Source organism: Mesocricetus auratus, unplaced genomic scaffold (assembly GCF_017639785.1).
Source record: "Mesocricetus auratus isolate SY011 unplaced genomic scaffold, BCM_Maur_2.0 Super-Scaffold_6723, whole genome shotgun sequence".
Taxonomy (NCBI): domain Eukaryota; kingdom Metazoa; phylum Chordata; class Mammalia; order Rodentia; family Cricetidae; genus Mesocricetus; species Mesocricetus auratus.
Window position 1 is genome coordinate 12,772,828 of NW_024429183.1, and position 25,404 is coordinate 12,798,231.

The 25,404-nt window shown below is 42.2% G+C and overlaps 1 protein-coding gene across 3 annotated transcripts in view; it reads right to left on the reverse strand.

Annotated features, from left to right (window-relative positions):
• Nucleotides 1–25,404, reverse strand: part of Pdpr (pyruvate dehydrogenase phosphatase regulatory subunit) — a 46,463-nt gene that overhangs the window by 10,231 nt on the left and 10,828 nt on the right. For 2 of the 3 annotated variants that reach the window (XM_040736809.1, XM_040736816.1), the window contains exons 3-15: nucleotides 24,921–25,054; nucleotides 16,626–16,707; nucleotides 16,368–16,531; nucleotides 15,210–15,331; nucleotides 14,376–14,493; nucleotides 12,681–12,830; nucleotides 11,490–11,682; nucleotides 9,058–9,182; nucleotides 6,483–6,638; nucleotides 5,766–5,899; nucleotides 4,402–4,550; nucleotides 3,555–3,667; nucleotides 1,387–1,481 (exon numbers count right to left, since the gene is read on the reverse strand). In XM_040736809.1, the coding sequence (XP_040592743.1) occupies nucleotides 1,387–1,481; nucleotides 3,555–3,667; nucleotides 4,402–4,550; nucleotides 5,766–5,899; nucleotides 6,483–6,638; nucleotides 9,058–9,182; nucleotides 11,490–11,682; nucleotides 12,681–12,830; nucleotides 14,376–14,493; nucleotides 15,210–15,331; nucleotides 16,368–16,531; nucleotides 16,626–16,707; nucleotides 24,921–25,054 (1,735 nt within the window). Of the gene's footprint in view, nucleotides 1–1,386; nucleotides 1,482–3,554; nucleotides 3,668–4,401; nucleotides 4,551–5,765; nucleotides 5,900–6,482; nucleotides 6,639–9,057; nucleotides 9,183–11,489; nucleotides 11,683–12,680; nucleotides 12,831–14,375; nucleotides 14,494–15,209; nucleotides 15,332–16,367; nucleotides 16,532–16,625; nucleotides 16,708–24,920; nucleotides 25,055–25,404 lie in introns of those variants that run through there. The other variant, XM_040736822.1, reaches the window with a different exon arrangement.

Here is a 25,404-nt window from a genome sequence, read left to right on the forward strand (position 1 = left end):
CAGGAGACTCAGTGCCAGTCAGTACCCACCCTCTGTTGGATCCTAAAAGTGATACAGACCAAGGAACGCACATTTCATCCTGAGACTGGACACAGCCTCCACATCTCTTCTTCAGAACATTACCACTTCCAGTTTCAGGTAAGCTGATGGTGAGAAGTGTGGCATACTCTTTGCTAAGTACAAAATACTTTTCTTTACTAAATCTTGTTAAACCACTTGAGTTAGCCAAGTAGCATCAGGAACAATAAAGATCAATCAACTGTCCTCTCTGATGGACTTTAAAAGCAAATATTAAGCATCTGCCACAAAAAGGACAATGCCCACAGAACACAGTTCATCTACTCTGGGACCGGAGACTTAAAAGCTACACTGATATAATTGTTGCTCTATGGAGGGAAGTGGTTAAGTCTGAGACAGCACTGAAACAAGTCTCTTCCATAGGAATTTTGACAAGCCATGGCATTTGCCAGGCAATGGAATATGGGTTGGATTGTTCTTTAAAGTCCAGACAAGCCTGAGGAGGGATCTGCTCACTAACATGACGTTTTCTCTGCCTGGGAGAACAGAAGAAACTGCTAAACAATTTGCTATGAACGTCTCAACTCAGGTTTGAACTTCCAAGAGCCTCCACCACTGATGGCTGAGCAGATGCATGTTACAAGTTGCCAATTAGCTATGTGACTGCTTCCCGGAAAGCATTCAGTTATTCAGTTATAGTGTGTGTCAGACAACTAGAGTAGGTTGTTTAGGGTTCAGCTATCCCATTTCTTCCCTGAAGATGGCACATGTATAAAAGTTAATATGTGTATAAAAACAAAAGCAGCAAATATAGGGAGAAAGAATCTGACTTCAATGTGCGTTTACCTTTATCTTTTGTTGTTCATTGTTCATCTCTTTTACTTAAAAGTTTAATCCAACTGCTACAGAAGCCAATAAATATACAGATCTGACTTTCAAATAAGTCAGATCTATTTCAGAGAATAGCCTGATCCTTATTAAACACAGCAAGCTTAAAAAGTAAAAAATGAATCTTGGTCATTTTGATTGCTTAATAAAAGTCAAAACACTATGTAAGTATTAACGCCATATTAAGAATAGGAACCTACCACCACTATAGAAGAAATATCTCTAACACTTAAAAAAAAGAACTTCTGCTAGGGATGTGGTTCAACTGGTACAGTGCTTGCCTAGCACACATGGAGCCATGGGTTTGATTCTCAGCACTATATAACCAAACATAAGCCAAGTACATACACATCTGCAATCCCAGCACTTGGGCAAGGTCAGAAGTATAAGGTCACCCTCAGCTACATAACAAGTTTTGAGATCAGCATGCACTACATGAGACTCCCATCACAAACATAAGTTTAGATTACTAGCACCTACCTTGCAAAACAGAGTTGGAAAGTGGTCTGGAGTCATAGGGGCATAGGACAATTCAGACAGCACATCCACAGCCCGAGGGCCAATCAGATTGAGGGCTATATGGAAAAGAACAAGAGATGTCCAGCCTCTCCAGAGGAACAGCTGAGCCAATGCAAAGGGTCTCTTCTGAGCTTGCCCACTGTCCTTGTTTCTTTACCTACTACTGTGATAAAATACACTGGCAAAAGCAACTTAAAGGACAGTTATTTTAATTCACAGTTCAAAGTCAGTCCATCATGTGAGGGTAATCAAAGCATTAGAAACTTGAAGCAGCTGGCCACATGACATCCATAACTGAGTAACAGTGACAAATGGATGCTGTTAATTGCTTAATTCACTTTCTCCATTTATACACTCCAGGATCCACATCAGGGAATGGTGCTGCCCACACTGGGTGGTTCCTTCTACCCCTATTGATATGGTAATTCCCCACTGGCATGTACATTTATCTCTCAGGTGATTCTAAATTTTTGTCAAATAGGCATTAACACTAATCACCACTGTGGTGATGTATTATTTATGATTTATTAAAGTTTGCCAGAGGATTCAGAAAAACAAAGTCAGCTTCAAGCTATAGAGAACAAGCAGTGATGATACACACCTTTAATCCTAGAACTCAGGATTAAGAGGTAGACAGATCTCTGTGAGTACAAGGCCACCCAGATCTACACAAGACTAACCAGTCCTAAAGAAATGGTCTCAGCACCTGGTATCATATGCCTTTAATCCCAGCATTAGGGAGGTATAAAATAAAGGAGGAAGGTCTCAGTATCAGGATTAGACATTCAGGAGGCATTCATCTCCAGCCACGTTGAAAATAGGAATGTCCCAGCCCTGTTAGAGGTAACAGCTCTCTGGTATAGAACTGATGAGACTTACGAAAGTGTTCCTTTACTTAGGAACCTAAGGTTCAAATGGCAAGTACCTGGGCTCTTGCACACACACTTCTGCTGACAGACCTGCTAAATGAAGCTGCTGACTGGCAGATGTGAAGAGCCTGGCTAGTGTGGTTCTTCACCAATATGGTGGTCTTCTCTGCAGTGAGACTAGGGTCATGAGAACAAGGCCTAGCTAAGAGGACACCTCCAAGGCTGGCCATATACCAGTACTGTATAGTTCTCCTTCTCTTCCTACATGATGGAAGCAGCCCCAATACCAAATCAGTACCTAGAGAACTGTCTACCCAGCCTAGACTCTGATGCATATGACAGAACTACACTAACTGCTCTAGTACAGGCTAGTACACAATTAGTGTTCGAGAATATTCTGTAGTTTCCAAAGCTAGAAGCAATTAGTTAATCATAATTTGCTACTAATGAGAATAAAGGCCTGGTGAGATGAATGGGTTCAATGGGATGAATGCAAGTCAGTCTTCTCCTTCCACCATGTGTTTCCCAAGGCTGGAACACACACACAAAGTCAATTTGTAGAAAAAAATATATATGGCATATATGTATATATGCATGTCTTATTTTCATTTGAAGATGTTTGGGGAGGGGGCGAGTTTCAAAACAGGGTTTTGCCTGGCTGTCCTGGAACTCACTCTGTAGACCAGGCTGGCCTAGAACTCAGAGATCCACCTGCCTCTGCCTCCCAAGTGCTGAGATTAAAGGCATGCATATTTTATGAACATGGATGTTTTACATATGTCTGTGTACCATATGTATGCAGTACCCATGGAGGCCAGAAGAGGATGCTGGATGTGAGCTGCCATGTGGATGAACCAGGGTGCTCTGGAAGAACAGTCAGTGTTCCTAACTGAGACATCTCTCCCCAGCCCCAAAGATTTTTTATATTTTTTTTTATGTCTATGGGTGTTTTGTCTCCATTTATGTATATGTACATGTAGGCATATACACATGGAATGCCAAAAGAGGGCATCAGATCCCCTGAAACTGGGGTTACAGGCAGTTGTGAGCTACCCTGTAGGCACTGGGAACAGAATCCTTGGTCCTCTACAAGAAATAGAAAGTGCTCTTAACTACTGAATCATCACCTCAGCCCTAGAGTGTCTCTTTACCGTTAATTCTGACTCTCATTTGTACAAGTCATATATAAGTAAGTTATACATAGCATAGAGACAATCTGGATCTGCTTCCTTACTTGGCTAGCCTCAGAAGACTGATTACCTGTATATTTCCAGGTGACGTCCTCTAGCAGCAAGTTGCTGTCTTTTGGCATATACTTGTTAAGCCAGGCCCAACAGTGGACTTGCTGGTCAGTTGGAGAGATCATGAAGAAACTGAAAATGAGACCCCCCCCAAAAAAATAATCAAAACCAAAATGCAGAAGAATAATCAAAAACCAACTAAGTTCTCAGGTAGTTTCAAAGCCCCACTGAGAACTCTTGGAAACAATCTCTAACCTTTCAAGGAGGGCTATTTTACCATTATAGATTCTATACCAGTAACAGCAAAATTACAGAGACATAACATTCATGAAGAATTCTCTCCTGAGCCTGTTGGCAGTGGGGCACATCTTTAATCCTAGCACTCAGGAGGCAGAAGCAGGCAGATCTCAGTGAGTTCAAGGTCAGCCTGGTCTACAGAGAGAGTTCCAGGACAGCCTGAGCTACACAGAGAAACCCTGTCTTGAAAAACAACAACAACAAACCCCCCCAAATTTTTTTTCTCCCATTAGGGTAGCTAACTTCTACACCCAGTATTACATAATAAAACTTCTGGTTTTGTGTTGTGTTTTTAGACAGAGTTAGTTTCACTTTATAGCCCAAGCTAGCCTACAACTCCTCATGTAGCCCAAGCTGGCCTCAAACCTGTAGTAAACCTGTTTTAGACACCTGACATTATAGGCATGAACCACCCAACTTCAGTTTCTCCTTTCTGTTTGCTTCTGCAGTTTTATTTACAGCTGCCTAATGACTAAGATAGGAGTTTCTGAATCAGTTTCTGAGTCCTAGAGAACTATTGAAGTATCAGTTTAATGGAAGGAGCAGCAAGGGATGGAAGCTCGACTCACCTGCGTTTGTTCAGGCGTGCAATGCTGCAGTCATTCTCGTACCCTCCACACTCATTGAGCATGCCAGTGTGTACAATGTGGCCTACTGGCACATCCAGGTCATTGGAGAAAAGGTACTGCAGACTTTCTAATGCCTGATCACCAGTGGACTGTAAGTAAAGGGGTAAGACAGGGACCGTAAACACAGGATAACCTAGCAGCATAAACATCCAGTACTACACCTTGCTGAGAAAATTCAATGATATAACAGCCACATGACAGTATTTGCAGATTACTTCCCCATAAGAAATCATGAGGAAGTGGATCTCTGTGAGTCCCAGGCCAGCCTGGTCTACAGAGCAAGTGCCAGGACAGGCTCCAAAGCTACACAGAGAAACCCTGTCTCAAAAAAACAAACAAACAAAAAAAGTCATGAGGAAAGTTAACCATCAGTACTTAGGAGAAATGGAGCATTCTAGGGAAATTAAAAACTATGTTACAGGAGCTAAAACTTCAGAAAAATATTATACAGATGAACCACTAAAATGTTCTAGTTCTTTCACAACGAGTTTTCAAGTAGCAGATGAAATATAGGCATTTGGGGATGGAGAGATGGTAGAGTAGTTAAGAGACTAACTGCTTTTCCAGGTCTTGAGTTCAAATCCCAGCACCCAGAGGGCAACTCACAACCATCTACAAGGAGAGTCAGATGGGATTCAATGGCCTCTTCTCATATGCAGATACACATGCAAACAAAACACCCATATACATAAAAAATCTTTGCTGGCCTAGTGGCGCTCACCATTTTTTTTTTTTTTTTTTTTTTTTTGGTTTTTACGAGACAGGGTTTCTCTGTATTGTTTTGGAGGCTATCGGTCCAGCCCAGCCTCGAACTCACAGAGATCCGCCTGCCTCTGCCTCCCGAGTGCTGGGATTTTTAATCCAATCCCAGCACTCGGGAGGCAGAGGCAGGCAGATCTGGGAGTGGGAGGCCAGCCTGGTCTACAGAGCAAGTTCCAGGACAATCAGGACTACACAGAGAAACCCTGCCCCTCCCCCTATACAAGGCACTTAGAGGCTGGAGAGACGGCTTGGTGGTTAAGAGTACTGGCTGTTTTTCCAAAGGACCTGGGTCACTTCCCAGCACCCATTTAACAGCTCACAGCTATCTGTAACTCCAATCCCCGGGGACTCCAGTGCCCTCTTCTGGTGTTCTCGGGCATTACATGCACACAGTGTGCAGGCATACATTCATACAAAATAACCATACACATAAAATTTAAAAACATCATGAAAAATAAGTGAAAGAAAGAAGAAAAGAAAGACAAGTATTCAATAAGTAGAAAATGTTTCTCACCCTGCTGTTTTGGTTCCCAAATACTTACAGTTATTTCAAACTTTGTGAAAGAAGACATGTCAATGACACACACAGCTTCCTTACAGCACTTGACTTCAGACTCCACAATATCAAACCAATCTGGCTTGTAGAAAGTCTTGCTCTGCTCCAATGCAAGAAGGTCTATGAAACAGAAAAAGCAAGGTAGGAAGGAAGGGTTTTGACACTAAAGAGTCCCCTGTATATTTTGTTATAGCCTACAAGATTTTATTTTTAATTCTTCCAGGAATACATCCTAGTTATATGTACTTACTAATTACCAGTTTTAAGAATTGGCTTGGTAGTTAAAGTGCCTATGCAAGCATGAGAACTTGAATTTGAGTCCCCAACACACACACACACACACACACACACACACACACACACACACACACACACACACAAAGCCCAGCGTGGTGGCTTATACCTATAACCCCAACACTTACGATGCTGAAATAAGAGGTGTGATTCAAAGCCAACCTGAAATAAACCATTCTAGGTTAAAATGTGAAATTCCATCTCAAAAAGAAGAGACAGACATGCCAGGTGTTGGTGGCACACACCTTTAGTCCCACCACTTGGGAGGCAGAGGCAGGTAGATCTCTGAGTTTAAGGCCAGCCTGATCTACAGAGTGAGTTCCAGGACAGGCTCCAAAGCAATACAGAGAAACCCTGTCTTGAAAAAAGAAGGGGAAAAAAAAGAGAGAGACAAACAGACACTTCTTACCTTTATTGGGGGGAACAAAGTACTTTGGCCTCTCAAATCCATGTTTCTCCATCCATCTGGCTCCTTGAGCATCCAGCCGGTCATAAAGAGGAGATGTACGTAACTGTCTCCCAGTCTGGAAGTCCCATCGGGGAACCTTCAGATCATACATCAGAGCTAGAATGGAATAAACATAGTCTGTCAGCTGGGTCTAGCAGCACAGGCCTACAATCTCAAAGACCTGAGTGGTTAAAGTAGAAGGACTTCAAATTCAAGGATGACCTGGGCTACCAAATGGATTCCAGCCAAGCCAAGCCAAGCCAGGGCAATGTGTGGTGGCCTGAACTAGAATGGCTCGCATAGGCTCATGTATTTTAATGTTAGGTCCCCAAGCTGGTGGAACAGTTTTGGGAAGGATTAGGAGGTATGTCACTGGGGTGCTTTTTGAAGTTTCAAAGCCCACACTAGGCCCCGTGCCCCTCTCTCTGCCTCCAACTTGCAGATAAAATAAGCTCTCAGTTACTGCTCTAGTAACAATCCTGTCTGCTGCCATGCTCTGAACCATAATGGTCATGAATGGTCATGGACTCGCTCTCTGAAACTGTCCACAAGCTCCCAGTTAAATGCTTTCTTTTATAAGTTACCTTGGTCATGGTGTCTTTTCACAGCAAAAAGTAATTAGGGCAGCAACTTAGCAAGACCCTGTCTCAAAGTAAAAACTAAACAAAGGACTGAGGCAGATATACACTTGCCTAGCATGCATGAGGCTCTGTGGTTCAGTTTCCATACCTTAAAAAAAGGTGGGGTGAGGGTTGAAATGACTTCTTAGCAATTTTGAGCACTGGTTGCCCTTCTAGAGGACCTGGGTTCATTTTCCATCACCCACATGATGGCTTACAATTGTCCTTTCCTCCAGGTCCAGGGACTGATACCATCTTCTGGCCTCCACAAGTACCAGGAATGAAAGTGATGCACAGGCATATACACAGGCAGAGTACCCATACAAATAAGATATTTAGATAATTTAAAAAATCAAAAGAGCATAATTTGCAGGGAAATATAGCTCAATTGTCAATACCACCCAGTGGAACATGACTAGTTCAGAAGAACAATGTGTAAACACTGGCCTATAAACACCAGCCTGTAAACTTTCTTTAAAACACTAGCAAGCAATTTTATATCTGTTTACATTTTTAGTTCCAAATTAGTAGGAAGAAACAATGGGAGAAAGGTCATGAGTCTAAACCTTGCTAAACTTCAAAGCACAGATGAAGGCTATATCCAAAGGGAACATAGGTGATTTTTTTGTTTGTTTTTGTTTTTTGTTTCATTCTGCTTCTCAAGAAAAGGTTTTTCTGTTTAGCCTTGGCTAAGTTCCAGTTAGTCCTGGAACTTGATCTGTAGACCTGGTTGGCTTTGAACTCAGATAGATCCACCTGCCTCTGCCTCCTATGCTGGAATTAAAGACATGCACCACCAGTTGGCTTTTTGCCTTTAAGATTTTATTTTTGAGCCTGGCAGTGGTGGCGCACGCCTTTAGTCCCAGCACTGGGGAGGCAGAGGAAAGCGGATCTCTGTGAGTTCGAGGTCAGCCTGGTCTACAGAGTTTCAGTACAGGCTCCAAAGCTACACAAAGAAACACTGTCTTAAAAAAACAAAAAAATAATAATAATAAAATAATACTAAAATAAAAAAAATTTTTTTTGGTTTTTCGAGACAGGGTTTCTCTGTATTGTTTTGGACGCTATCGGTCCAGCCCAGCCTCGAACTCACTGAGATCCGCCTGCCTCTGCCTCCCGAGTGCTGGGATTAAAGGCGTGCGCCACCACCGCCTGGCTTAAAATAAAATTTTTAAAAAAGACTTTATTTTTGGAGCTGGAGAGATGGATCAGTATAAGAACACTAACTAGTCTTCCAGAAGGAAGGAAAAATCAACTCTACAAAGTTGTCCTCTGACCCCCACACCTGCTCCCCCACATGTACCCCACACATACCAGACACATAAATACATGTTAATAAATTTTCAGAAAGAAAGAAAATAATGGGTATTCTAGATGTGACAGAGAACTTGCCTACTAACATGCAAGAGGTCCTTAAACCTCTGCACCACAAAAAGAAAAAAACAAAGACAAAAGTCAGGGAATGCTGCACACATCTCTAATCCTAGCACTTAGGAAATAGAGGCAGGAAGGTTAGGAGTTCAAGGCCAGCTTCACCAATATAGCAAGTTAAAGAAAGCCTGGATTCTATGAGACTCCATCTCAAGATAACAAAAACTACCAATGATCTCCAAACCTAGGAGGAAAGTAGAGGCAGTACTCCAGGCCAACTGAAAAGGATGTTTTGCTAGCAACACACAGGACGCTGTTACATACGAGATGCAAGTCCTACTCTACTTTCCTATTCCTAGAGGTAAGTACGGCCCAATATATCAAAAATGTTCCTAAGTGCCAGATGTGGCATAAGTCCTATCCTCAGACCTGAAATAACCACATGAGAAAACCAATTCAATGTAGTTATTAGAGAGCTAAGGGGAAACCTTGAATGGTAAAATAGGCCACTGAATGCAATGCAATTAGAATAAAGACACACTTACGCATGACTTCCATGACCCGGTGACGCAGAAAGGTGCGGCTGCTCTGGAGGGCTCCAAAGCGCTGCAAATCCAATTCCCAGACATTTTCAGTGGGATAACCATATACCATCCATTCAGCAAGGAACCTGTTTAAATGGAGACAAAAAGCTGTTGAGCCTCAGATAATACGGAGAACAATTCAAATAATATACAAATCAAGAACCAATGGAACTGAGCTGGAAAGATGGTTCATCAGTTAAGAACAATGGCTGCTCTTCCAGAGGACCCAGGTGCAATTCCCAGCACTCATATGGCAGCTCACACCTGTCTCTAACTCCAGTTCCAGAGGACCCAACACCCTCACACAGACATCCATGCAGGCAAGACACCAATGCACATAAAATAAATTTAAAAAACAAAAAAGAACCAATGGAATCAAGAGTCTATGTTGTCAGAAGTTGAGCAATTCTGGGCAATTTACTTAACAATTTCTAAAATGAACAAACATGGATCCAAGTATTGTTCTCATAGAACCATTATGAAGATTTTTTTTTGAGTCAGGGTCTCTATACACAGCCTTGGCTGTCCTGGAACTCACTATGTAGACCAGGCTAACCTCAGACCCACAGAAATCTGCCTACTTCTGCTTTGAAAGTGCTGGGATTACACGCGAGTGACACCCCATCCATCTTTTGAGGGTTTTTTTTTTAATTTGTGTGTATGGGTGTTTTGCCTGAATATAAACGTGTGTACCCAAAAAAACCCTACCAAACAAACAAAAAAAACCCTGGCGCTTGCAGAGGACAGAAGAGATCACGGGATCTGCTGGGACTGGAATAACAGATGGGTGTGAGCTACCATGAAGGTACCGGAATTGAAGCCTGGGTCCTTTGGAAGAGGTGCACTCTTAACTGCTGAGCCACCTCTCTAGCCTCACTATGAAGGTTTTTAATCTAATAACAGGCTCCTAGTGCCTGTTTATAATACAAGCCATATCTATGAGGAAATTTACCGTTGTTTTGTCTAAACAGTCACTTGGAGAGTATTATATAGCTATCTCACCACATCTTTTTTTTTTTTAAGATTTATTATGTATATAGTATTCTGCATGCATTTCTGCCTGCAGGCCAGAAGAGGGCACCAGATCTCATTACAGATGGTTGTGAGCCACCATGTGGTTGCTGGGAATTGAACTCAGGACCTCTGAAGAGCATCCAGTGCTCTTAACTTCTGAGCCATCTCTCCAGTCCTCTCACCACATCTTTGCTTCAAAAGTTTCCAGTAACTTCTGTTCTTAGAGCCATTTATTTGGTATACTGACTTCATGATTTAATTTTTCTTTTTTTTTTTTTTTGTTTTGTTTTGTTTTTTGAGACAGGGTTTCTCTGTGGCTTTGGAGGATGTCCTGGCACTCACTCTGTAGACCAGACTGGCCTCAAACTCAGAGATCTTCCTGCCTCTGCCTCCCGAGTCCGAGTGCTGGGATCAAAGGCGTGTGCCACCAAGCTTGGCCCTGGTTTCTCACTCTTTACCCAGGGTGAATGGAAATTACTATGTAGTCCAGGCTGGCCTCAAACTCACTGCACTCCCTCAGTCTCCTAAGAGCTAAGATGACAAATATGTGTCACCATGTTTAGACGATCAACTGTTTTAAAACCTGAGAATAAGGTCTCCTATGCTGCTGAGGATGGTCTTGAACTCCTGATTCTCCTGCCTTTACCTCCCAAGGGCTGGGATTGTAGGCTTACAGCAAGGACAACCAACCAACCATTTTAAGTGTGTGGATCAGTGGAATCAAGCACCTCTACACTATTATATAACCACTACCACAATCCATGTCTAGACTCATTTCACCTTGCAGAGTTGAAACACGAGACCTTTTTAACAGTAAGTCCCCATCTTCTCTTTCCCTAAAATACTTTGTTTCTATCACTACTCCTTCTGTGACTGGCTTATTTTTTTATTTTTTAAACAGGGGTCTCACCATGTAGACCTAGCTGGCCTGGAACTCTCTTCATGGACCAGACTGACCTCTGCCTCTTCAGCTTGGATTAAAGACATGTGGCACCCATCCCCATCTGATTTTTATAAGTACCTGTTTTTAAACTAAAATTTTAATTGCCTAGCTTGACTGCCTATTTCACTTACCATAGTCAGCTACTTCTAACCTTTTACAATCAAAACACTAACATGTGTTACAACTGAAAAGTTAAAAAATAAAAGTAAAAATCCATAGGTTCTGTGACTAAAGGAACGAGTTCCCAGTATTTTATGTAGTAACATTTATAGAATATGAGGAAAGCCTCCCAAAAAATTACTTTGAATAACCCTAAAATATTTATTATTATTAACATTACAATCTGGTCACAGAATATATAAACAATGAGTAATCTGAAAGGGAAGAACCTGGCAAGCTGAGGTGTCCACAGGTGACTCTATGGAAAAAGACTTACTTTCCAGCTCCTCCACCCAACGACAGGCCAGCAGAGTTCATCCCTGCCAGGACAAAGTAGCCCTGTACTACAGGAGACTCGCCCATGATGCACTTCATGTCTGGGGTGAAGGTCTCAGGGCAATTCACCAACTTCAAAATCTCCAGAGTCTCCAACACTGGCATCCTACGCAGGAGGGAACTCAGCAGGGGCTCTGAGTAATCAAAACAAACCCAAACAGAATCCTCACCTTGGGGGAATTCAAGCTTTTCAACTTCTTACACTTTTTACTTCTCCTTCCAAAAATCCTTTAAGGAAGATTTTTCTAAGAGTCATTTGGTCAGTTATCAGAAAGAAGAAAACTTGGTAGAATTACTCAATACATCTACAAAATGCCTGGCATTCAGAGTAAGAAAAATCATACCCTTCAAAGATAAGGAGCTACAGAACACAAAGAAATACATGAGGCTACAGGCAATAATCCTGAAGGGGTCAGGATGTACGGAAAAGGTCTTAAAGACCACCTAATGTTTCCATGAAAGACAGCACTTCCTACACTGAGGCAGATGTAAAAACAGGTTTGCACCTTGTGCTATACTCTCTCTGACCACTGTCCCATGGGATAGCAGTAATGGATGGAAACGGGAGTAATGGCTGATGGGCACAAGGGTTTAAAGTTTCCCATAAACAGCAGCTTAATTTTTTAAAAAGTTCATCAATGATGAGAGATGAGTAGCCTTTCATACCCTTTCCATTTATAACCATGAACTAAAGTAATCATTCAATAAAGGCAATTAAAGTTACTTAAAAACTTAATAAAGACCATATTAGCAAAAAAAATCTACTTTCACAAATCCTCCTACCTCAGCCTCCCACATGCTGGGATTACAAGCAGGCATCACCATGCCTGGCTAATAGTTCAGCTCTTTAGAAATTCTTCAATTTCATATAAATCTTACCAAAAGAAGACCCCTTTCTAGTCTAAAGCATCAGCAGTGATTTAAATAAATGAGTCAAGTTCATTAAACAAGACTGTAGACCCCTGAATCTAACCAGTAACCATATCCTTAGATCAGGCAAAGTCTAGACTATTCTTCATGATTACTATTGTGCTTCCTGGAGTTGTCTTAAAGATTACTCATGAAAATGCCTTGAAAAATATAACATCTTAGAAAAGTAGAAGGCACTGTTGTTATAATTTACTTCACATACCAAAGTGATCCCAATCTTCCCTTAGGTTCTGAATTTCCAACTGGTTCTTGCCCTCAGTAAAAATAGGTTTTGGGTTTTTCTCAAAGCCTCCAGACAAGATGCCACCCTGCCAGTTCCTAATGTAAATTCTTCCATCAGCATCCACAATAGCTGAAGAAGAGAGAAGACAAGGAAGTAGAGTGAAGAGAAAAACAAGGGGTTAGAGACCAGCCAGATTCCTGGATGGAGAAAAAAGAAAACACTCAGGAAAGGCTTTACCAACGTACAGCATCCAATAAATTTAGTTATCCGTTAGTTTTAAAATACCATTGGAGGGGGGCTAGAGAGATGGCTCAGTAGTTAAGAATATTGGCTGTTCTTCCAGACGACCAGGGTTCAATTACCAGCACCCACATGGCAGCTCACAACTGTCCAATTCCAAAGGATCTGACACATCATACAGACATACATTCAGGCAAAACACTGATCAATGCTAATAAAATAAAATAAAAATAAATTATTTTTGAAAAATGACCACTAGAAGCTGGGCGGTGGTGGCGCACGCCTATAATCCCAGCACTCGGGAGGCAGAGACAGGCGGATCTCTGTGAGGCTGGGCTGGACCGATAGCCTCCAAAACAATACAGAGAAACCCTGTCTCGAAAACCCAAAAAAAAAAAATGACCACTAGAGGTCATGAGGGAGGCTCTTCCCACTCAGGATTACCAAGATGATGGCTTCTCTGATTATCCCAAACATTACTGGAAATCTAAACATTTTGTCAACACCTCACAACCAAACTATATTACCACCACTGTGCCTAGTCAAAGTCTAACAGGAAAGGGAAGTGCAGAGTTCGTTCTCTGAAGTGGTATCAAAAGCCTTCTAAACTAGCATGCCTGTCTCTGCCTCCATGCCCACAAAGGTGAGTTCCAGGTCAGCCAGGACTATACAATGAGGCCCTGTCTCAAAAAATAAAGGAGAGCTGGGCAGTGCTGGCATATGCCTTTAATCCCAGCACTCAGGAGGCAGGGGAATCTCTCAGTTTGAGGCCAGCTTGGTCGACCCAGGGAGTTCCAGGACACCCAGAACTACATAGAGAAACCCTGTCTCAGAAAAACAAAAACAAAACAAAATAGGCCTACCTATGCATTTCTTCTTTTATTTATTTGTTTCCTTATTTTTGATTTTTCGAGACAGGGTTTTTCTGGCTGTCCTGGAACTCACTCTGTAGACCAGGCTGGCCTCAAATGCAGAGATCTGCCTGCCTCTGCCTCCTGAGTGCTGGGATTAAAGGCGTGCGCACCCACCACCTGGCTCTACCTATTCACTTCTACAACTGATACCACACAAAAATGCAAAAGTTGAGAAACCCTGTCTCGAAAAACCAAAAAAAAAAAAAAATGCAAAAGTTATATTCCTAATTCTCAATAACCTCTATGGGGGTTTAAAATTAGCTTGTAAAACAACAACAACAAAAACAAACAACAAAAAACTGCTTAAGGGCATGTTCGTTTGGGCCATCTTTTCCTAAGAAGTAATAGTAGAAAAGTTAGAATTGGAACCACCTCCCTGTAACATGCTCCAGAAAAGAAAAAAAATTCCTCTAGGCATAATGTGTCCTTAATGAAAAGTCTTCCTTTCAAAGGACAGGATACCAGGAAGGAGATAAAATTATTTAAAAAAAAAAAAAAAAAAAAAAGGACAAGTCCTCACTTGGTGTGTTGCTCTGCAGAGGGGTTTCCCGGGGACGAGTCAGAAGGTAGAAGTGCTCACAGGCATGCAGCGGGATACTGACGGGCTCCTCGTTGGACAGACCCAGCTCGTATGCCCACTACAATGGACAATTTGTGGGTAGGAGAGGAACAGAAACACAGGTGAGCAAGTTCAGCCTCTTGAATTAATTTCAAGTGGCTCCTGAGTGCTCCTGTTACAGTGTCAGATACGGGAAGTCAAGTTCAGCTTGCTTTATCTAGTTCAAGTGTTTGAACAGGGAGCAACACTATACTTTTTTAAGCATAAAATCATCTTTTCAATGAAAAGAAGATGGATTTCCCAGCCAAAAGAGGCCCTATAAATAAAATGCCTGGTATCAACTAGAAACTCCAAATGCCAATTATTAAATGAACTTTATACAACAGGAAGTATTTCCTACATCTCCTTTAGACGTAAAGTAGAGAGCAAGTGACCAATCTGCCTCAGAAGACGCAACTTACATTCTAGAAATTGGACCCATGGTTCTGATGTTATACTTGAGTTTGTAAATGAAATGTAACATTACATAAATTTAGCTCTAAAATCATGGATTTATGTTGCTGCCTATTTGGTGGCCTTCTGACCAGGATGGCACAACTTTACCCAGTGTGGAAAGCTGTCTGTATCTGAGAACTAAGTATAGGTTTCTGGTTTAGAATACAATTCTGGATTACCTGGTACAAATAAGCAGTGCAGTACCTGGTCTCCTTAATCAGTAAAATAATAATCTTATATCTCGGCACCAAACAGTCCAAATTAATTAAAGTCAGAAACCTAGTACTGTGACCAACCTACCTGACCAGCACAGTTGACAAAATACTGGCATTCAATCTGCCCTTTATCTGTCTCCACTCCAGTAACTTGACCTTTTTTGGTCAATACATGAAGAACACTTGTCTTGTCATAAATCTGAACACCTGTACCAAAATAAAGAAAAGGACAGCAAGTTATTAGTGGGCACTGGTGGCACACACCTTTAATCCCAGTACAGGGAGGCAGAGGCAGGCAGACCTCTGAGTTCAATGCCAGCCTGGTCCACAAAGTGAGTTCCAGGACAGCCAGGACTACACAGAGAAACCCTGTCTTGGAGGAGGAAAAAAAAAAAAAAGAAGGTAATTATTTGACGTTACAGAATTAAGGTCTCTGAAACAGATTTTTTACTCCAAAGAGACACTGGAGAAACTGGGTCAGTGCTTTAACTTAATAACAAAACCATAGCTGGGTGGTGGTGGCTCACACCTTTAATCCCACCTCTGGGGAGACAGAGGCAGGAGGATCTCTGTGAGTCTGAGGGCTCCAAAGCTACATAGAGAAACCTTGTCTCAACAAAACAAAACAAACAAAAAGACCTCAGCACAATATAGAGACTACACCTGTAATTCCAACACTTAGGAGTCTGAGATTTGGAGACATGTCAAGTTCCAGGTCAGCCTGAGCTAATAGTGAAACACTAGCTTTAAAAAAAAAAAAATCAAAGGCAAGGCATACAACTTGTAGTGAACACCTGCCTGGCATGCCCAAAGCCCTGGGTTCAATCCCCAGCACTATAATGAATCATAAAGTCTATGTAACACTGAGGACACTAATAAGTCTTTCTCTAATTTACTCTGGACCACATTTAAGCTATATGTTAAACTCTCAAATTTTTCTCTAGCCTTGGCACTTCTCAAGTTCAGGGGCAGGGACTTTCCTAAGTCTGTTGTGTTTTAATCAGCACAAATAGTTCCTTAGAACAAAACAATAACAACAACAAAGATTGACTCTGAGGAAAAAATTAAACAGAGCAACTGAAAAACACAATGTAGTGGTCAAAACTGAAGATACTTTCTCCATATCTGAGCTGCTGTTGTTACCCTACCATAATACACTCTCTTAGATAACCTCTTCTTCCCAAACCCATGCAAAAAATAACAAATATAAAACAAACAAATAATCCCACAAAAACCCACTCACCATTCTGGGAGGCAGCACTTGCCAGGGCGAGAGCCACATCAGCAGAGGACACTACAGCATCTTCGGGAACATGCATGGCCCCCACCAGATCGTGCACATTGAGGAGAGGGTGAAGTTCAGCCACTTTCTTCGGGGAGATGATCTCAGAAGGGATACCTACAACACTGCCACATAACACAAGGGGACAACCACAATAATGGGCTCTCTGGCAGAGGTCAAGTGGGTAAAGTCAGGAGGGGTGTCTAATCTCTTACATACTTCAGCCTTGAGTTGATACGCTTCAGAGAGATCAACCGGTCCTGAGTTTGAGCCAGAGAGATTGAGCCTGTCCTTAAGTAACCTGTAAGAAAAGTCAATTAAGTGAGCAGTCCAGAGGGATCCACTAGATTTATACGTTAGACCTATTGTGACTCATAGGGCTTCCACTCACTATCCTTGAGTAAATTTGGGCTTCTAGCAAAACTCAAAACACACCACACACAGTTTTGTGAGGGTCAACTAGAATTCTAACATATAAAAGCATTCATGGGCTGACGAGATGGCTCAACAGTTGGGACTGCTCTTGCAGAGGACCTAGGTTCAATTCCCAGAACCCACATGACAGCTCACAATTGTCTCTGACTCCAAGATGTGACACCCTCACACAGACAAACGTGCAGGTGGGGCACCAATGCACATAAAATAAAAATAAACCATTTTTAAAAAGCACTCATAATAGTAAGGCTAAAACTCTTACTAGGGCAAGAACTCTTCACTCCTTTTAGATATTTTACTTCTTTCCCTTTCAATCTTGGTGGGGGTACATGCTTTTGGTAAAAGCCATTTATAACACTAGTCACCAAACAGTCAGATCCCCACTCCTTCCCCAGTACAGCCAAATAAGCTGTAACCTAAAAACATCCAAGTGAACATTCTTAGGACATTCAGTCTTGAACAAGTGGGTGACTAACTGCAAGACTCTCATGTCCTGCAGAGGTAGTAATGTTCTACTAAATAGTTTATTCCTCTTCTCTATGTCCTGGCCTGCTAGGCTGTCTAGAGCTGTAAGTTTCCTGGAATTAAGTTATTTACTAAGCTGTGATTCCTCTTGGGTGAGAAGGTCTTCTGAAACCAAGACCCAATGCCATCTCTCTAGTTCACCTCCTTCCATATTCATTTTTTCCTTTTCTTTCTTTAGTATGACTTCAAAGTACATTTTAAAGATTTGCTTATTCATTATGTACGCAGTGTTCTGCCTGCAGGCAAGAAGAGGGCACCAGATCTCATTACAGGTAGTTGTGAGCCACTATGTGGTTGCTGGGAATTGAACTCAGGATCTCTTGAAGAGCAGCCAGTGCTCTTAACCTCTGAGTTATCTCTCCAGGCCCCCTTTTTTTCCTCTTAAACTTTTTTTTTTGCTTGACAGTGGTGGCACACACCTCTTAATCCCAGAACTCAAGAGGCCGAGGAAGGGTCTACAGGCCGCTCTGGTCTACAGAGTGAGTTCCAGGACAAGCTCCAAAGCTACACAGAGAAACCCTGTCTCAAAAAACAAAAACAAACAAATAAAATTTGTATAGTTGAGCCTGATAGCGCATGCCTTTAATCCTAGCACCTGGAAGGAGAGGCAGGTGGATGGGTCTCTGTGAGTTTGAGGTCAGCATGGTCTACACAGCAAGTTCGTTCCACCCAGGCTAAAAAACCAAAAAATTTACTGTTTTGGTTTTTACGAGACAGGGTTTCTCTGTATTGTTTTCGAGGCTGTCGGTCCAGCCCAGCCTCGAACTCACAGAGATCCGCCTGCCTCTGCCTCTCGAGTGCTGGATAAAGGCGTGCGCCACCACCGCCCGGCCAAAAAATTTACTGTTAATGTGTGTACATGATGTATATGAGTAGATAAACACAGGTGCCACAGCATGCATGTGGGGGTTAGAGGACAACCTTCTTAAGGGTTTGTTCTCTCCTTCCAATACAGGTTCAGGGAGTTGAACTCAGGCTGTCAGTCTTGCATGGCAACAAGTTTTACCTACTAAGCCATTTCACCAGCATTCGTGCTCACTCGCTCTCCCTCCTCTCTCTCCTCTCCCTCTGTGTGTGGTGTGTGTGTGTGTGTGTGTGTGTGTGTGTGTGTGTGTGTGTGTGTGTGTGTGTGCGTGCGTGCGTGCGTGCGTGTGTGTCTCATTTTAGAAAGATTTCAAGCATTCCAGGCTGTCTCTGAATTCCTGATTCTCCTACCTCTACCTCTTAAGTACTGAATTTATACGTTTGTATCATCATACCTAGTTTTATGCAGTGCTGAGAATCAAATCCAGGGCTTCATGAATGAGAGGCAAGCACATTATATGATGTGAGCTATGTCCCTAGCTCAGTTTGTTTATTTTTTTAAAGATTTTATTCAATTATTCTTTTGTTTTGTTTTTTGAGACAGGGTTTCTCTGCGTAGCCCTGGCTGTCCTGGAACTCTGTAGACCAGACTGGCCTCTGCCTCCCAAGTACTAGGCCACAACTGCCCAGCCATTTATTTATTTTTAAATTATGTGTCTGTGTTTGTAAAGGTGAACACTGTGCTTATAAAGGCCAGAAGTGAGTATTGGATTCCCTAGAGTCAGACTTAGAGGCAATTACAAGCTTCCTGGTGTGGATGTTAAGAATTCAGTTCAGAAGCAGGGCATTGGTGGTACACACCTTTAATCCCAGCACTCGGGAAGCAGAGGTAGGAGGATTTTTGTGAGTTTGAGGCCAGCCTGGTCTACAGAATAAGTGCCAGAACAGGCTCCAAAACAATACAGAGAAACCCTGTCTGGAAAAAAAAATTTTCAAGAACAGTACATGCTCTTACCACTGAGCTATCACTCTCCAGCCCGTTCTGTTTTTTTAAGATGGAGCCTAACTCTTTAATCCAGACTGTTCTGGAATTCGTGGCAATATTCATTAATGCTATAGCCTCCCAAATACCGAGATCACAAGCATGAGCTACAGCTTCTTTCAGGATTTTAACCTAGTAGTTAATCTTGACTGTCTACCGACAGGATTTAGAATTTCCTAGAAAACAAACATCTGGGCATGTCTAGAGGGCATTTCCAGGAAGGGTTAACCCTGAATGTGGAAGCACCATCCCACGGGCTGGGTTCCAGATGGAAGACAGCAGCAGCGTTCATCTGTTACTTAACTGGACACAAGCTGACAAGTCGCCTCCTGCTCCTTCCACCATGCCTTCTCCACTAAGGTGGTCTACACCCTCAAACATAAGCTAAAATAAACCCCTAAAGTTGCTTTTGTCAGACATTTTGTCACCAGCAACAATAATATGCTCTCCTCCAACACTGAGAAGCCTGCTTCTCTTTAGCCTTATTTTATTTATTCTCCAGTTGCTGTCATATATTACTCATTTGCTGAATCTCAGGATAAATAGAAAACACAGAACTATCCACATCACCTCAGGAAACAAATTTACTTCAATTTGTGCTAAATGTATCTGTCTTTGGACTAAGAGGAAACAGTTTAAACACCCTGGTCAACATGAGAATAATGTGAGGCAACTATAGTCTCAGATACACAAGAAACTGCTATAATAAGAAGGTCCCTGGAGCCTAGGAGTTCAAGTGCAGCCAGAGCAGCATAGCAAGACTCTGGCTTAAAACACAAGAAATAAAAATTATTCCATGATCGAAAGCTCCCTAGGCTAATTCTTTTACCTTACTTTAGTGTGATAGTTAGTCACTTGAAATACTGTTGGGCTCTTCCCATCCTCTCTTCCTGCTCTCTTCCCAGCTGTTCTCTCCTCCCACTGCTCTTTCCATCTCTTCTCTCTCTCTGCTCTCCTCTCTTTCTGCTCCTGTCTCCCTCTTTTCTGTTTTCCCTCTCTGTGTCTCTTTACCTCTTTTCTCTTTCCTTCCCTCTCTCTCCCCTTTCTAATAAAACTTCTCAAAAAAAAAAAGATGTTGTATCTGAATATACAAATGTGAAAATGATTCCAAAAGGTGGGGCTGGAAAGATAGCTCAGCAGTTTAGAGCCCTTGATACTCTTGCAGAGGACCCACGGTCAGTTCTAAGAGGCCGGCCACATGTCGCCTTACAACCACCCTTACTCCAGTTCTGAGAGATCCAAATCCTCTTTTGGTCTCCACAGGCACCAGGCACACACACATACGTGTACACATACACCCGGCAAAATACTCATACAATGTGGTGATTTCAATGAGAATGGTCCCCATAGGCTCATATAGTTGAATTTTTGGTTCCCAGGTGATAGACTGTTTAGGAAAGATGAGGAAGTGTGGTCTTGTAGGAGGAAGCGTGTTACTAGGGGTGGGCTTTGAGGTTTCTTTTTTTTTTTTTTTTAAGATTTATTTATTATTACATATACAGTGTTCTGCCTACACGCCAGAAGAGGGCACCAGATTGAATTATAGTCATTACAGATAGTTGCAAGTCACCATGTGGTTGCTGGGAATTGAACTCAGGACCTCTGGAAGAGCAGTCAGTGCTCTTAACCTCTGAACTATCTCTCCAGCCCCGGGCTCTGAGGTTTTAAAAGAGTCCACAGCAGACGCAGTCTCAAACTCTCTCTGCCTCCATCTTTCAGATCAGATGTAAGCTCTTAGCTACTGTTCCAGTACTATGCCTGCCTTCCCCTATGCTTCCTGCATGATGATCATGCATGGACTCTAACCCTCTGAACTGTAAGCAAGCCCACAATTAAACACTTTATTTTATAAATAGCCTTGGTCATGGTGTGTCCTCACAGCAATAGAACAGTAACTAGGACATACGCATAAAACAAAAATTAATCTTTAAAATAAATATATGATTCTGTCTGTTTTCAAGACAGAGTCTCTCTCTCTCTCTCTCTCTCTCTCTCTCTCTCTGTTTTTTTTTCTTTTTGTTTTTGTTTTTGTTTTTTCGAGACAGGGTTTCTCTGTGGCTTTGGAGGCTTGTCCTGGAACTAGCTCTTGTAGACTGGTCTCGAACTCACAGAGATCCGCCTGCCTCTGCCCCCACCTCCCAAGTGCTGGGATTAAAGGCATGCGCCACCACCCAAGACAGAGTCTCATTATGTTGGATCTCATTATGTTAGAACTCACTATGTAGACCAGGCTGGCCTTAAACTCACGGAGATCCACCTGCCTCTGCCTCCCGAGTACTAGGACTAAAGGCGTGTGTCACTACTCACAGCTATATAAGATTTTTAAAGCCAAAATAGTAGAAAGTAAGACTTAGAAATGTCACTACCCTTCCTGATTGCAACACCTGTATCCTGCTTTACACCTACCAATCTCAGTAATTTTATTTTTCTGTATTTCTATTTTGCAAAAATCAGCAGATAGTGGCTTTAAATATATTTACTTAGGGCTGGAGAGATGGCTACAGTTAGAAACACATACTTCTCTCTTCAGAGGATGAGTTCAATTCTTAGCACCTCACAACCTTGGCTCACAACCTCCTACAACTCCAGCTCTAGGAGGATCCAACTGTTCTTTCCCCTGTGGGCACCTGCACTCATATGCAAATAGCTAAACAGAGATACATAAATGTGCATAATTTTTATCACATACACAGTGTTCTGTCTACACGCCAGAAGACAGCACCAGATTGAATTGTAGATGGTTGTGGGTCACCGTGTGGTTGCTGGGAATTGAACTCAGGACCCCTGGAAGAGCAGTCAGGGCTCTTAACCTCTGAGCTATCTCTCCAGCCCAATATGCGTAATTTTTAAAAAGGAAAATAAGTCTTTATCTGGGTAGTGGTGGTGCACGCCTTTAATTCCAGCACTTGGGAGGCAGAGGCAGGTGCATCGCACATCGCCATGAGTTTGAGGCCAGCCAGATCTACAGAGCAAGTTCCAGGGTGGCCAAGGACAGCTTGGCCAAAATTAAACAAGCAAGCAAATAAATCTTAAATATATTTATCTATTTAGTGTAGATGCCCACATAGTCTACACATGGAGCTCTGAGTTTGATTCTCTCCTACCATGGAGGACCCAGGAACTGGACTCAGGTCATCAGACTTGGCAGCAATTACTTTACTCAGTCATCTTACATCACTCAGTAGAAACTATTAGTTTTAATTTCTATTTTCTTCATTGCTAGGAATCAAACTCAGGGCTTCCCATATGCTAAGTAAAGACTCTACCACTAATCTAGATCCTTACCCAAAAAAAAACTACTAGCTTTTAGTCATATTGATTCCATTTACTTGATAAAATTCTGTCATATGACAACGGAAAGACTGTGGTTGTGAATGGCACATTATTTCTAACGTGGGAGGAGGCAAGAGATCAGGGGTTCAAGGTCGTATTCTTCTCACTAAATTTGGACTATACACGTCTTCAACTTGACTAACAAAACAGACCAAGGGCTGGCAAGATGCTTCAGTGGTTGTAAAAGTGCCTGTCATGTTAGCCTGGTAACCTAAGTTAAATTCCTGGAGCCCACAAAAAGTTGAATTCAGGAGAACTGCCCAGAAGCTGGTGAACTAGCTAACCTGGATTATGCACAGTAGCACAAACAAGACGCCCTGCCTCAACAGATAGAAGGTTCCTCTGACCTCTGTATACACACAGGCACATCATAAACACAAACAACAGAAAAATAAAAATTAAAAAAACAGCAACACGGTGTTTACACACAAACACTGCTCTGCCTTTCTAAAAATTACTACATTTTTATTTGTTTATTTGACAGGGAGCTTATGTGTGCCACAGCACTTTTGGGTGGCAGTCAAGAAGACAATTAACTGTGGGAGTCAATTCTCTCTTTCCACCATGTGGGTCTCAGGTTTTGAACTCAGGTTTCAGGTCTGGCAGTGAGCATTTTACCCACGGAGCCACCTCACCAGCCCATGTACACTCTGACTCTCAACCACTGAAGCTCCCAAGCTTCCTTTCACTACATCGCTGGTACCTACAAGGAAAGGAGCAGGTTAAAGGCAATACCCTGTACTCCCTGACCTAACTCTTCACTATTCCTCATCTCTTTGCTGCCTCACAAGCATCAAAGACAAGCCAGTAAGGACTCTAGACCATGATCTAGAACCAATCCTAGGTTAGCTTAACTTATAAAAATGAAGCCTGATTCTAATTCTCCTGAAATCTAACCAGCTGAGTAACACAAAGCTCAGCAAAATACCAGTAATTCAATTAGTGGACTGGGAGTCAGTGCTCCACCCTAGGCCCACTCTATAGACCCACATCTGACTCAAACTCTTATGCTTGACTCGAGCACCTTATGTTGTCACCAGATTCAGTCCAACCAACCAGAGAGTCTCTCACTTGTCCTGCACAAAGCAGGTGTCTTCCCAATAAAGCCTGTAGACAGGGGATCGATCTGACACTCTTCTCTGGCCTCTGAGGTTACACATACACATGTACATACACATATGCAGACACACATATACAGAAATAAATCCTAAAACCAGGCAGTGGTGGCACACATCTCTAATCCCAGCACTCAAGAGGCAGAGGCAGGTAGATCTCTGAGGTTGAGGCCAGCCTGGTCTACAGAGTGAGTTCCAGGACAGCCAGGGCTGTACAGAGAAGCCCTGTCTCAAACACAAAAGAAAACAAAAAAAAAATTAAAAAAGAAAATTCAATTACAACAAAAAGAAGGACAACAAGGCAGAACTACTTTTACTAAGTTTGTTTCAAAGTCCTTGCTCAGTTACCACACAGGCAGTTTGGTGATGTTCCTACAGGGCAGGAACTAGGAGAGGAGAAGCAAACAAAATAACAGCATTTCATTTCATTACCCAGAAAACTGAACTATACTCAGTTTCTAGATAGTCCATCAATTTTGAACCAACTAGTAGTCCCTTTTCCCACTTTGTCATCAAATGGGATCATACTGCTTATTAGCATTCCTGTCCTTAAGACAGTTCATTCTCCCTACATTCCCTAGCTGGCCTCCTCATGAGTCCCCAGTACTATTTCATACTATCTATCTTACAATTCAGTCTTCTTTCCCCGAACTACACAGATAATGTTATTTCTATATTTTATAATATGAATTGGTGAAGTTTATGAGTTGACCTTCTCTTGTTTAGGAGCTAAGTGCTGTCATTTATTGTATGAGTAAAATTTATCTTTAAAATGACCTCCAAGCTAGGCATTGGTGGCGCACGCCTTTAATCCTAGCACTCAGGAGGCAGAAGCAGGCGGATCTCTGTGAGTTTGAGGCCAGCCTGGTCTACAGAGCTAGTTCCAGGAGTCTCCAAAACAAAATAGAGAAACCCTGTCTCGGAAAGAAAAACAATCAAAAAAGACCTACAAAATTTCCATCATGAAAATAATGAAAGGATCTGCAGGCCTTGGGTTCAATCCCAAGCACTCCCACCAAAAAAAATAAAAATAAAAATAAAAAAGTTAGAGTCTGAAAATGACCTGGGATACTGATTATAATTTCTTCTAAAGAGGAAGGCAAGCTACATACCTGCCCAAAGGAACACCCTGGCTTGCAGCAAATTCTCAAACACGAGTCTTAATCATCAGATCAGACAGAGTACAGGACCATATAGCAACTACTACCAAGTAAGGGTTTGGAGACAAGAAGACCAATAAACAGCAGATTACCTGCTTACCTGTTTGGATCCCTGTTTCTTGCTCTAACTGACTATAGAGTTTGTTTGAATAGTCTGCCATCTTCTGTTCAATGCTTGAATGTCTAGCAGTGCTTAAGATGCCAGCACAGAACCTTGTCGAGCCAGCAGCCAGCCTGCAGCACAGATACAAAATACTGTTAGAAAGATTCATTTATATCTATGGACCTAAGTCCAGGTTCTAGGGCTAGAGACGTTACAGCAGGTTAAGAGCACTGGTTGTTCTTACAAAAAAGGACCCAAGTTTGATTCCCAGCATCCAAATGGTAGCTCACCATCATGGCTTACAATCACCTGTAATCTCCAGCTGGACATCCCTGAACTCTGGAGGCAGAGACAAGCAGATCTCTGAGTTCAGGGCAGCCAAAACAACAGTGACACTGTTATCAGCAGTTAAGAGCACTTGTTGCTCTTGCAGAGGACATGGGTTTGATTCCCAGCACCTACACAGCAGCTCATAGCCATC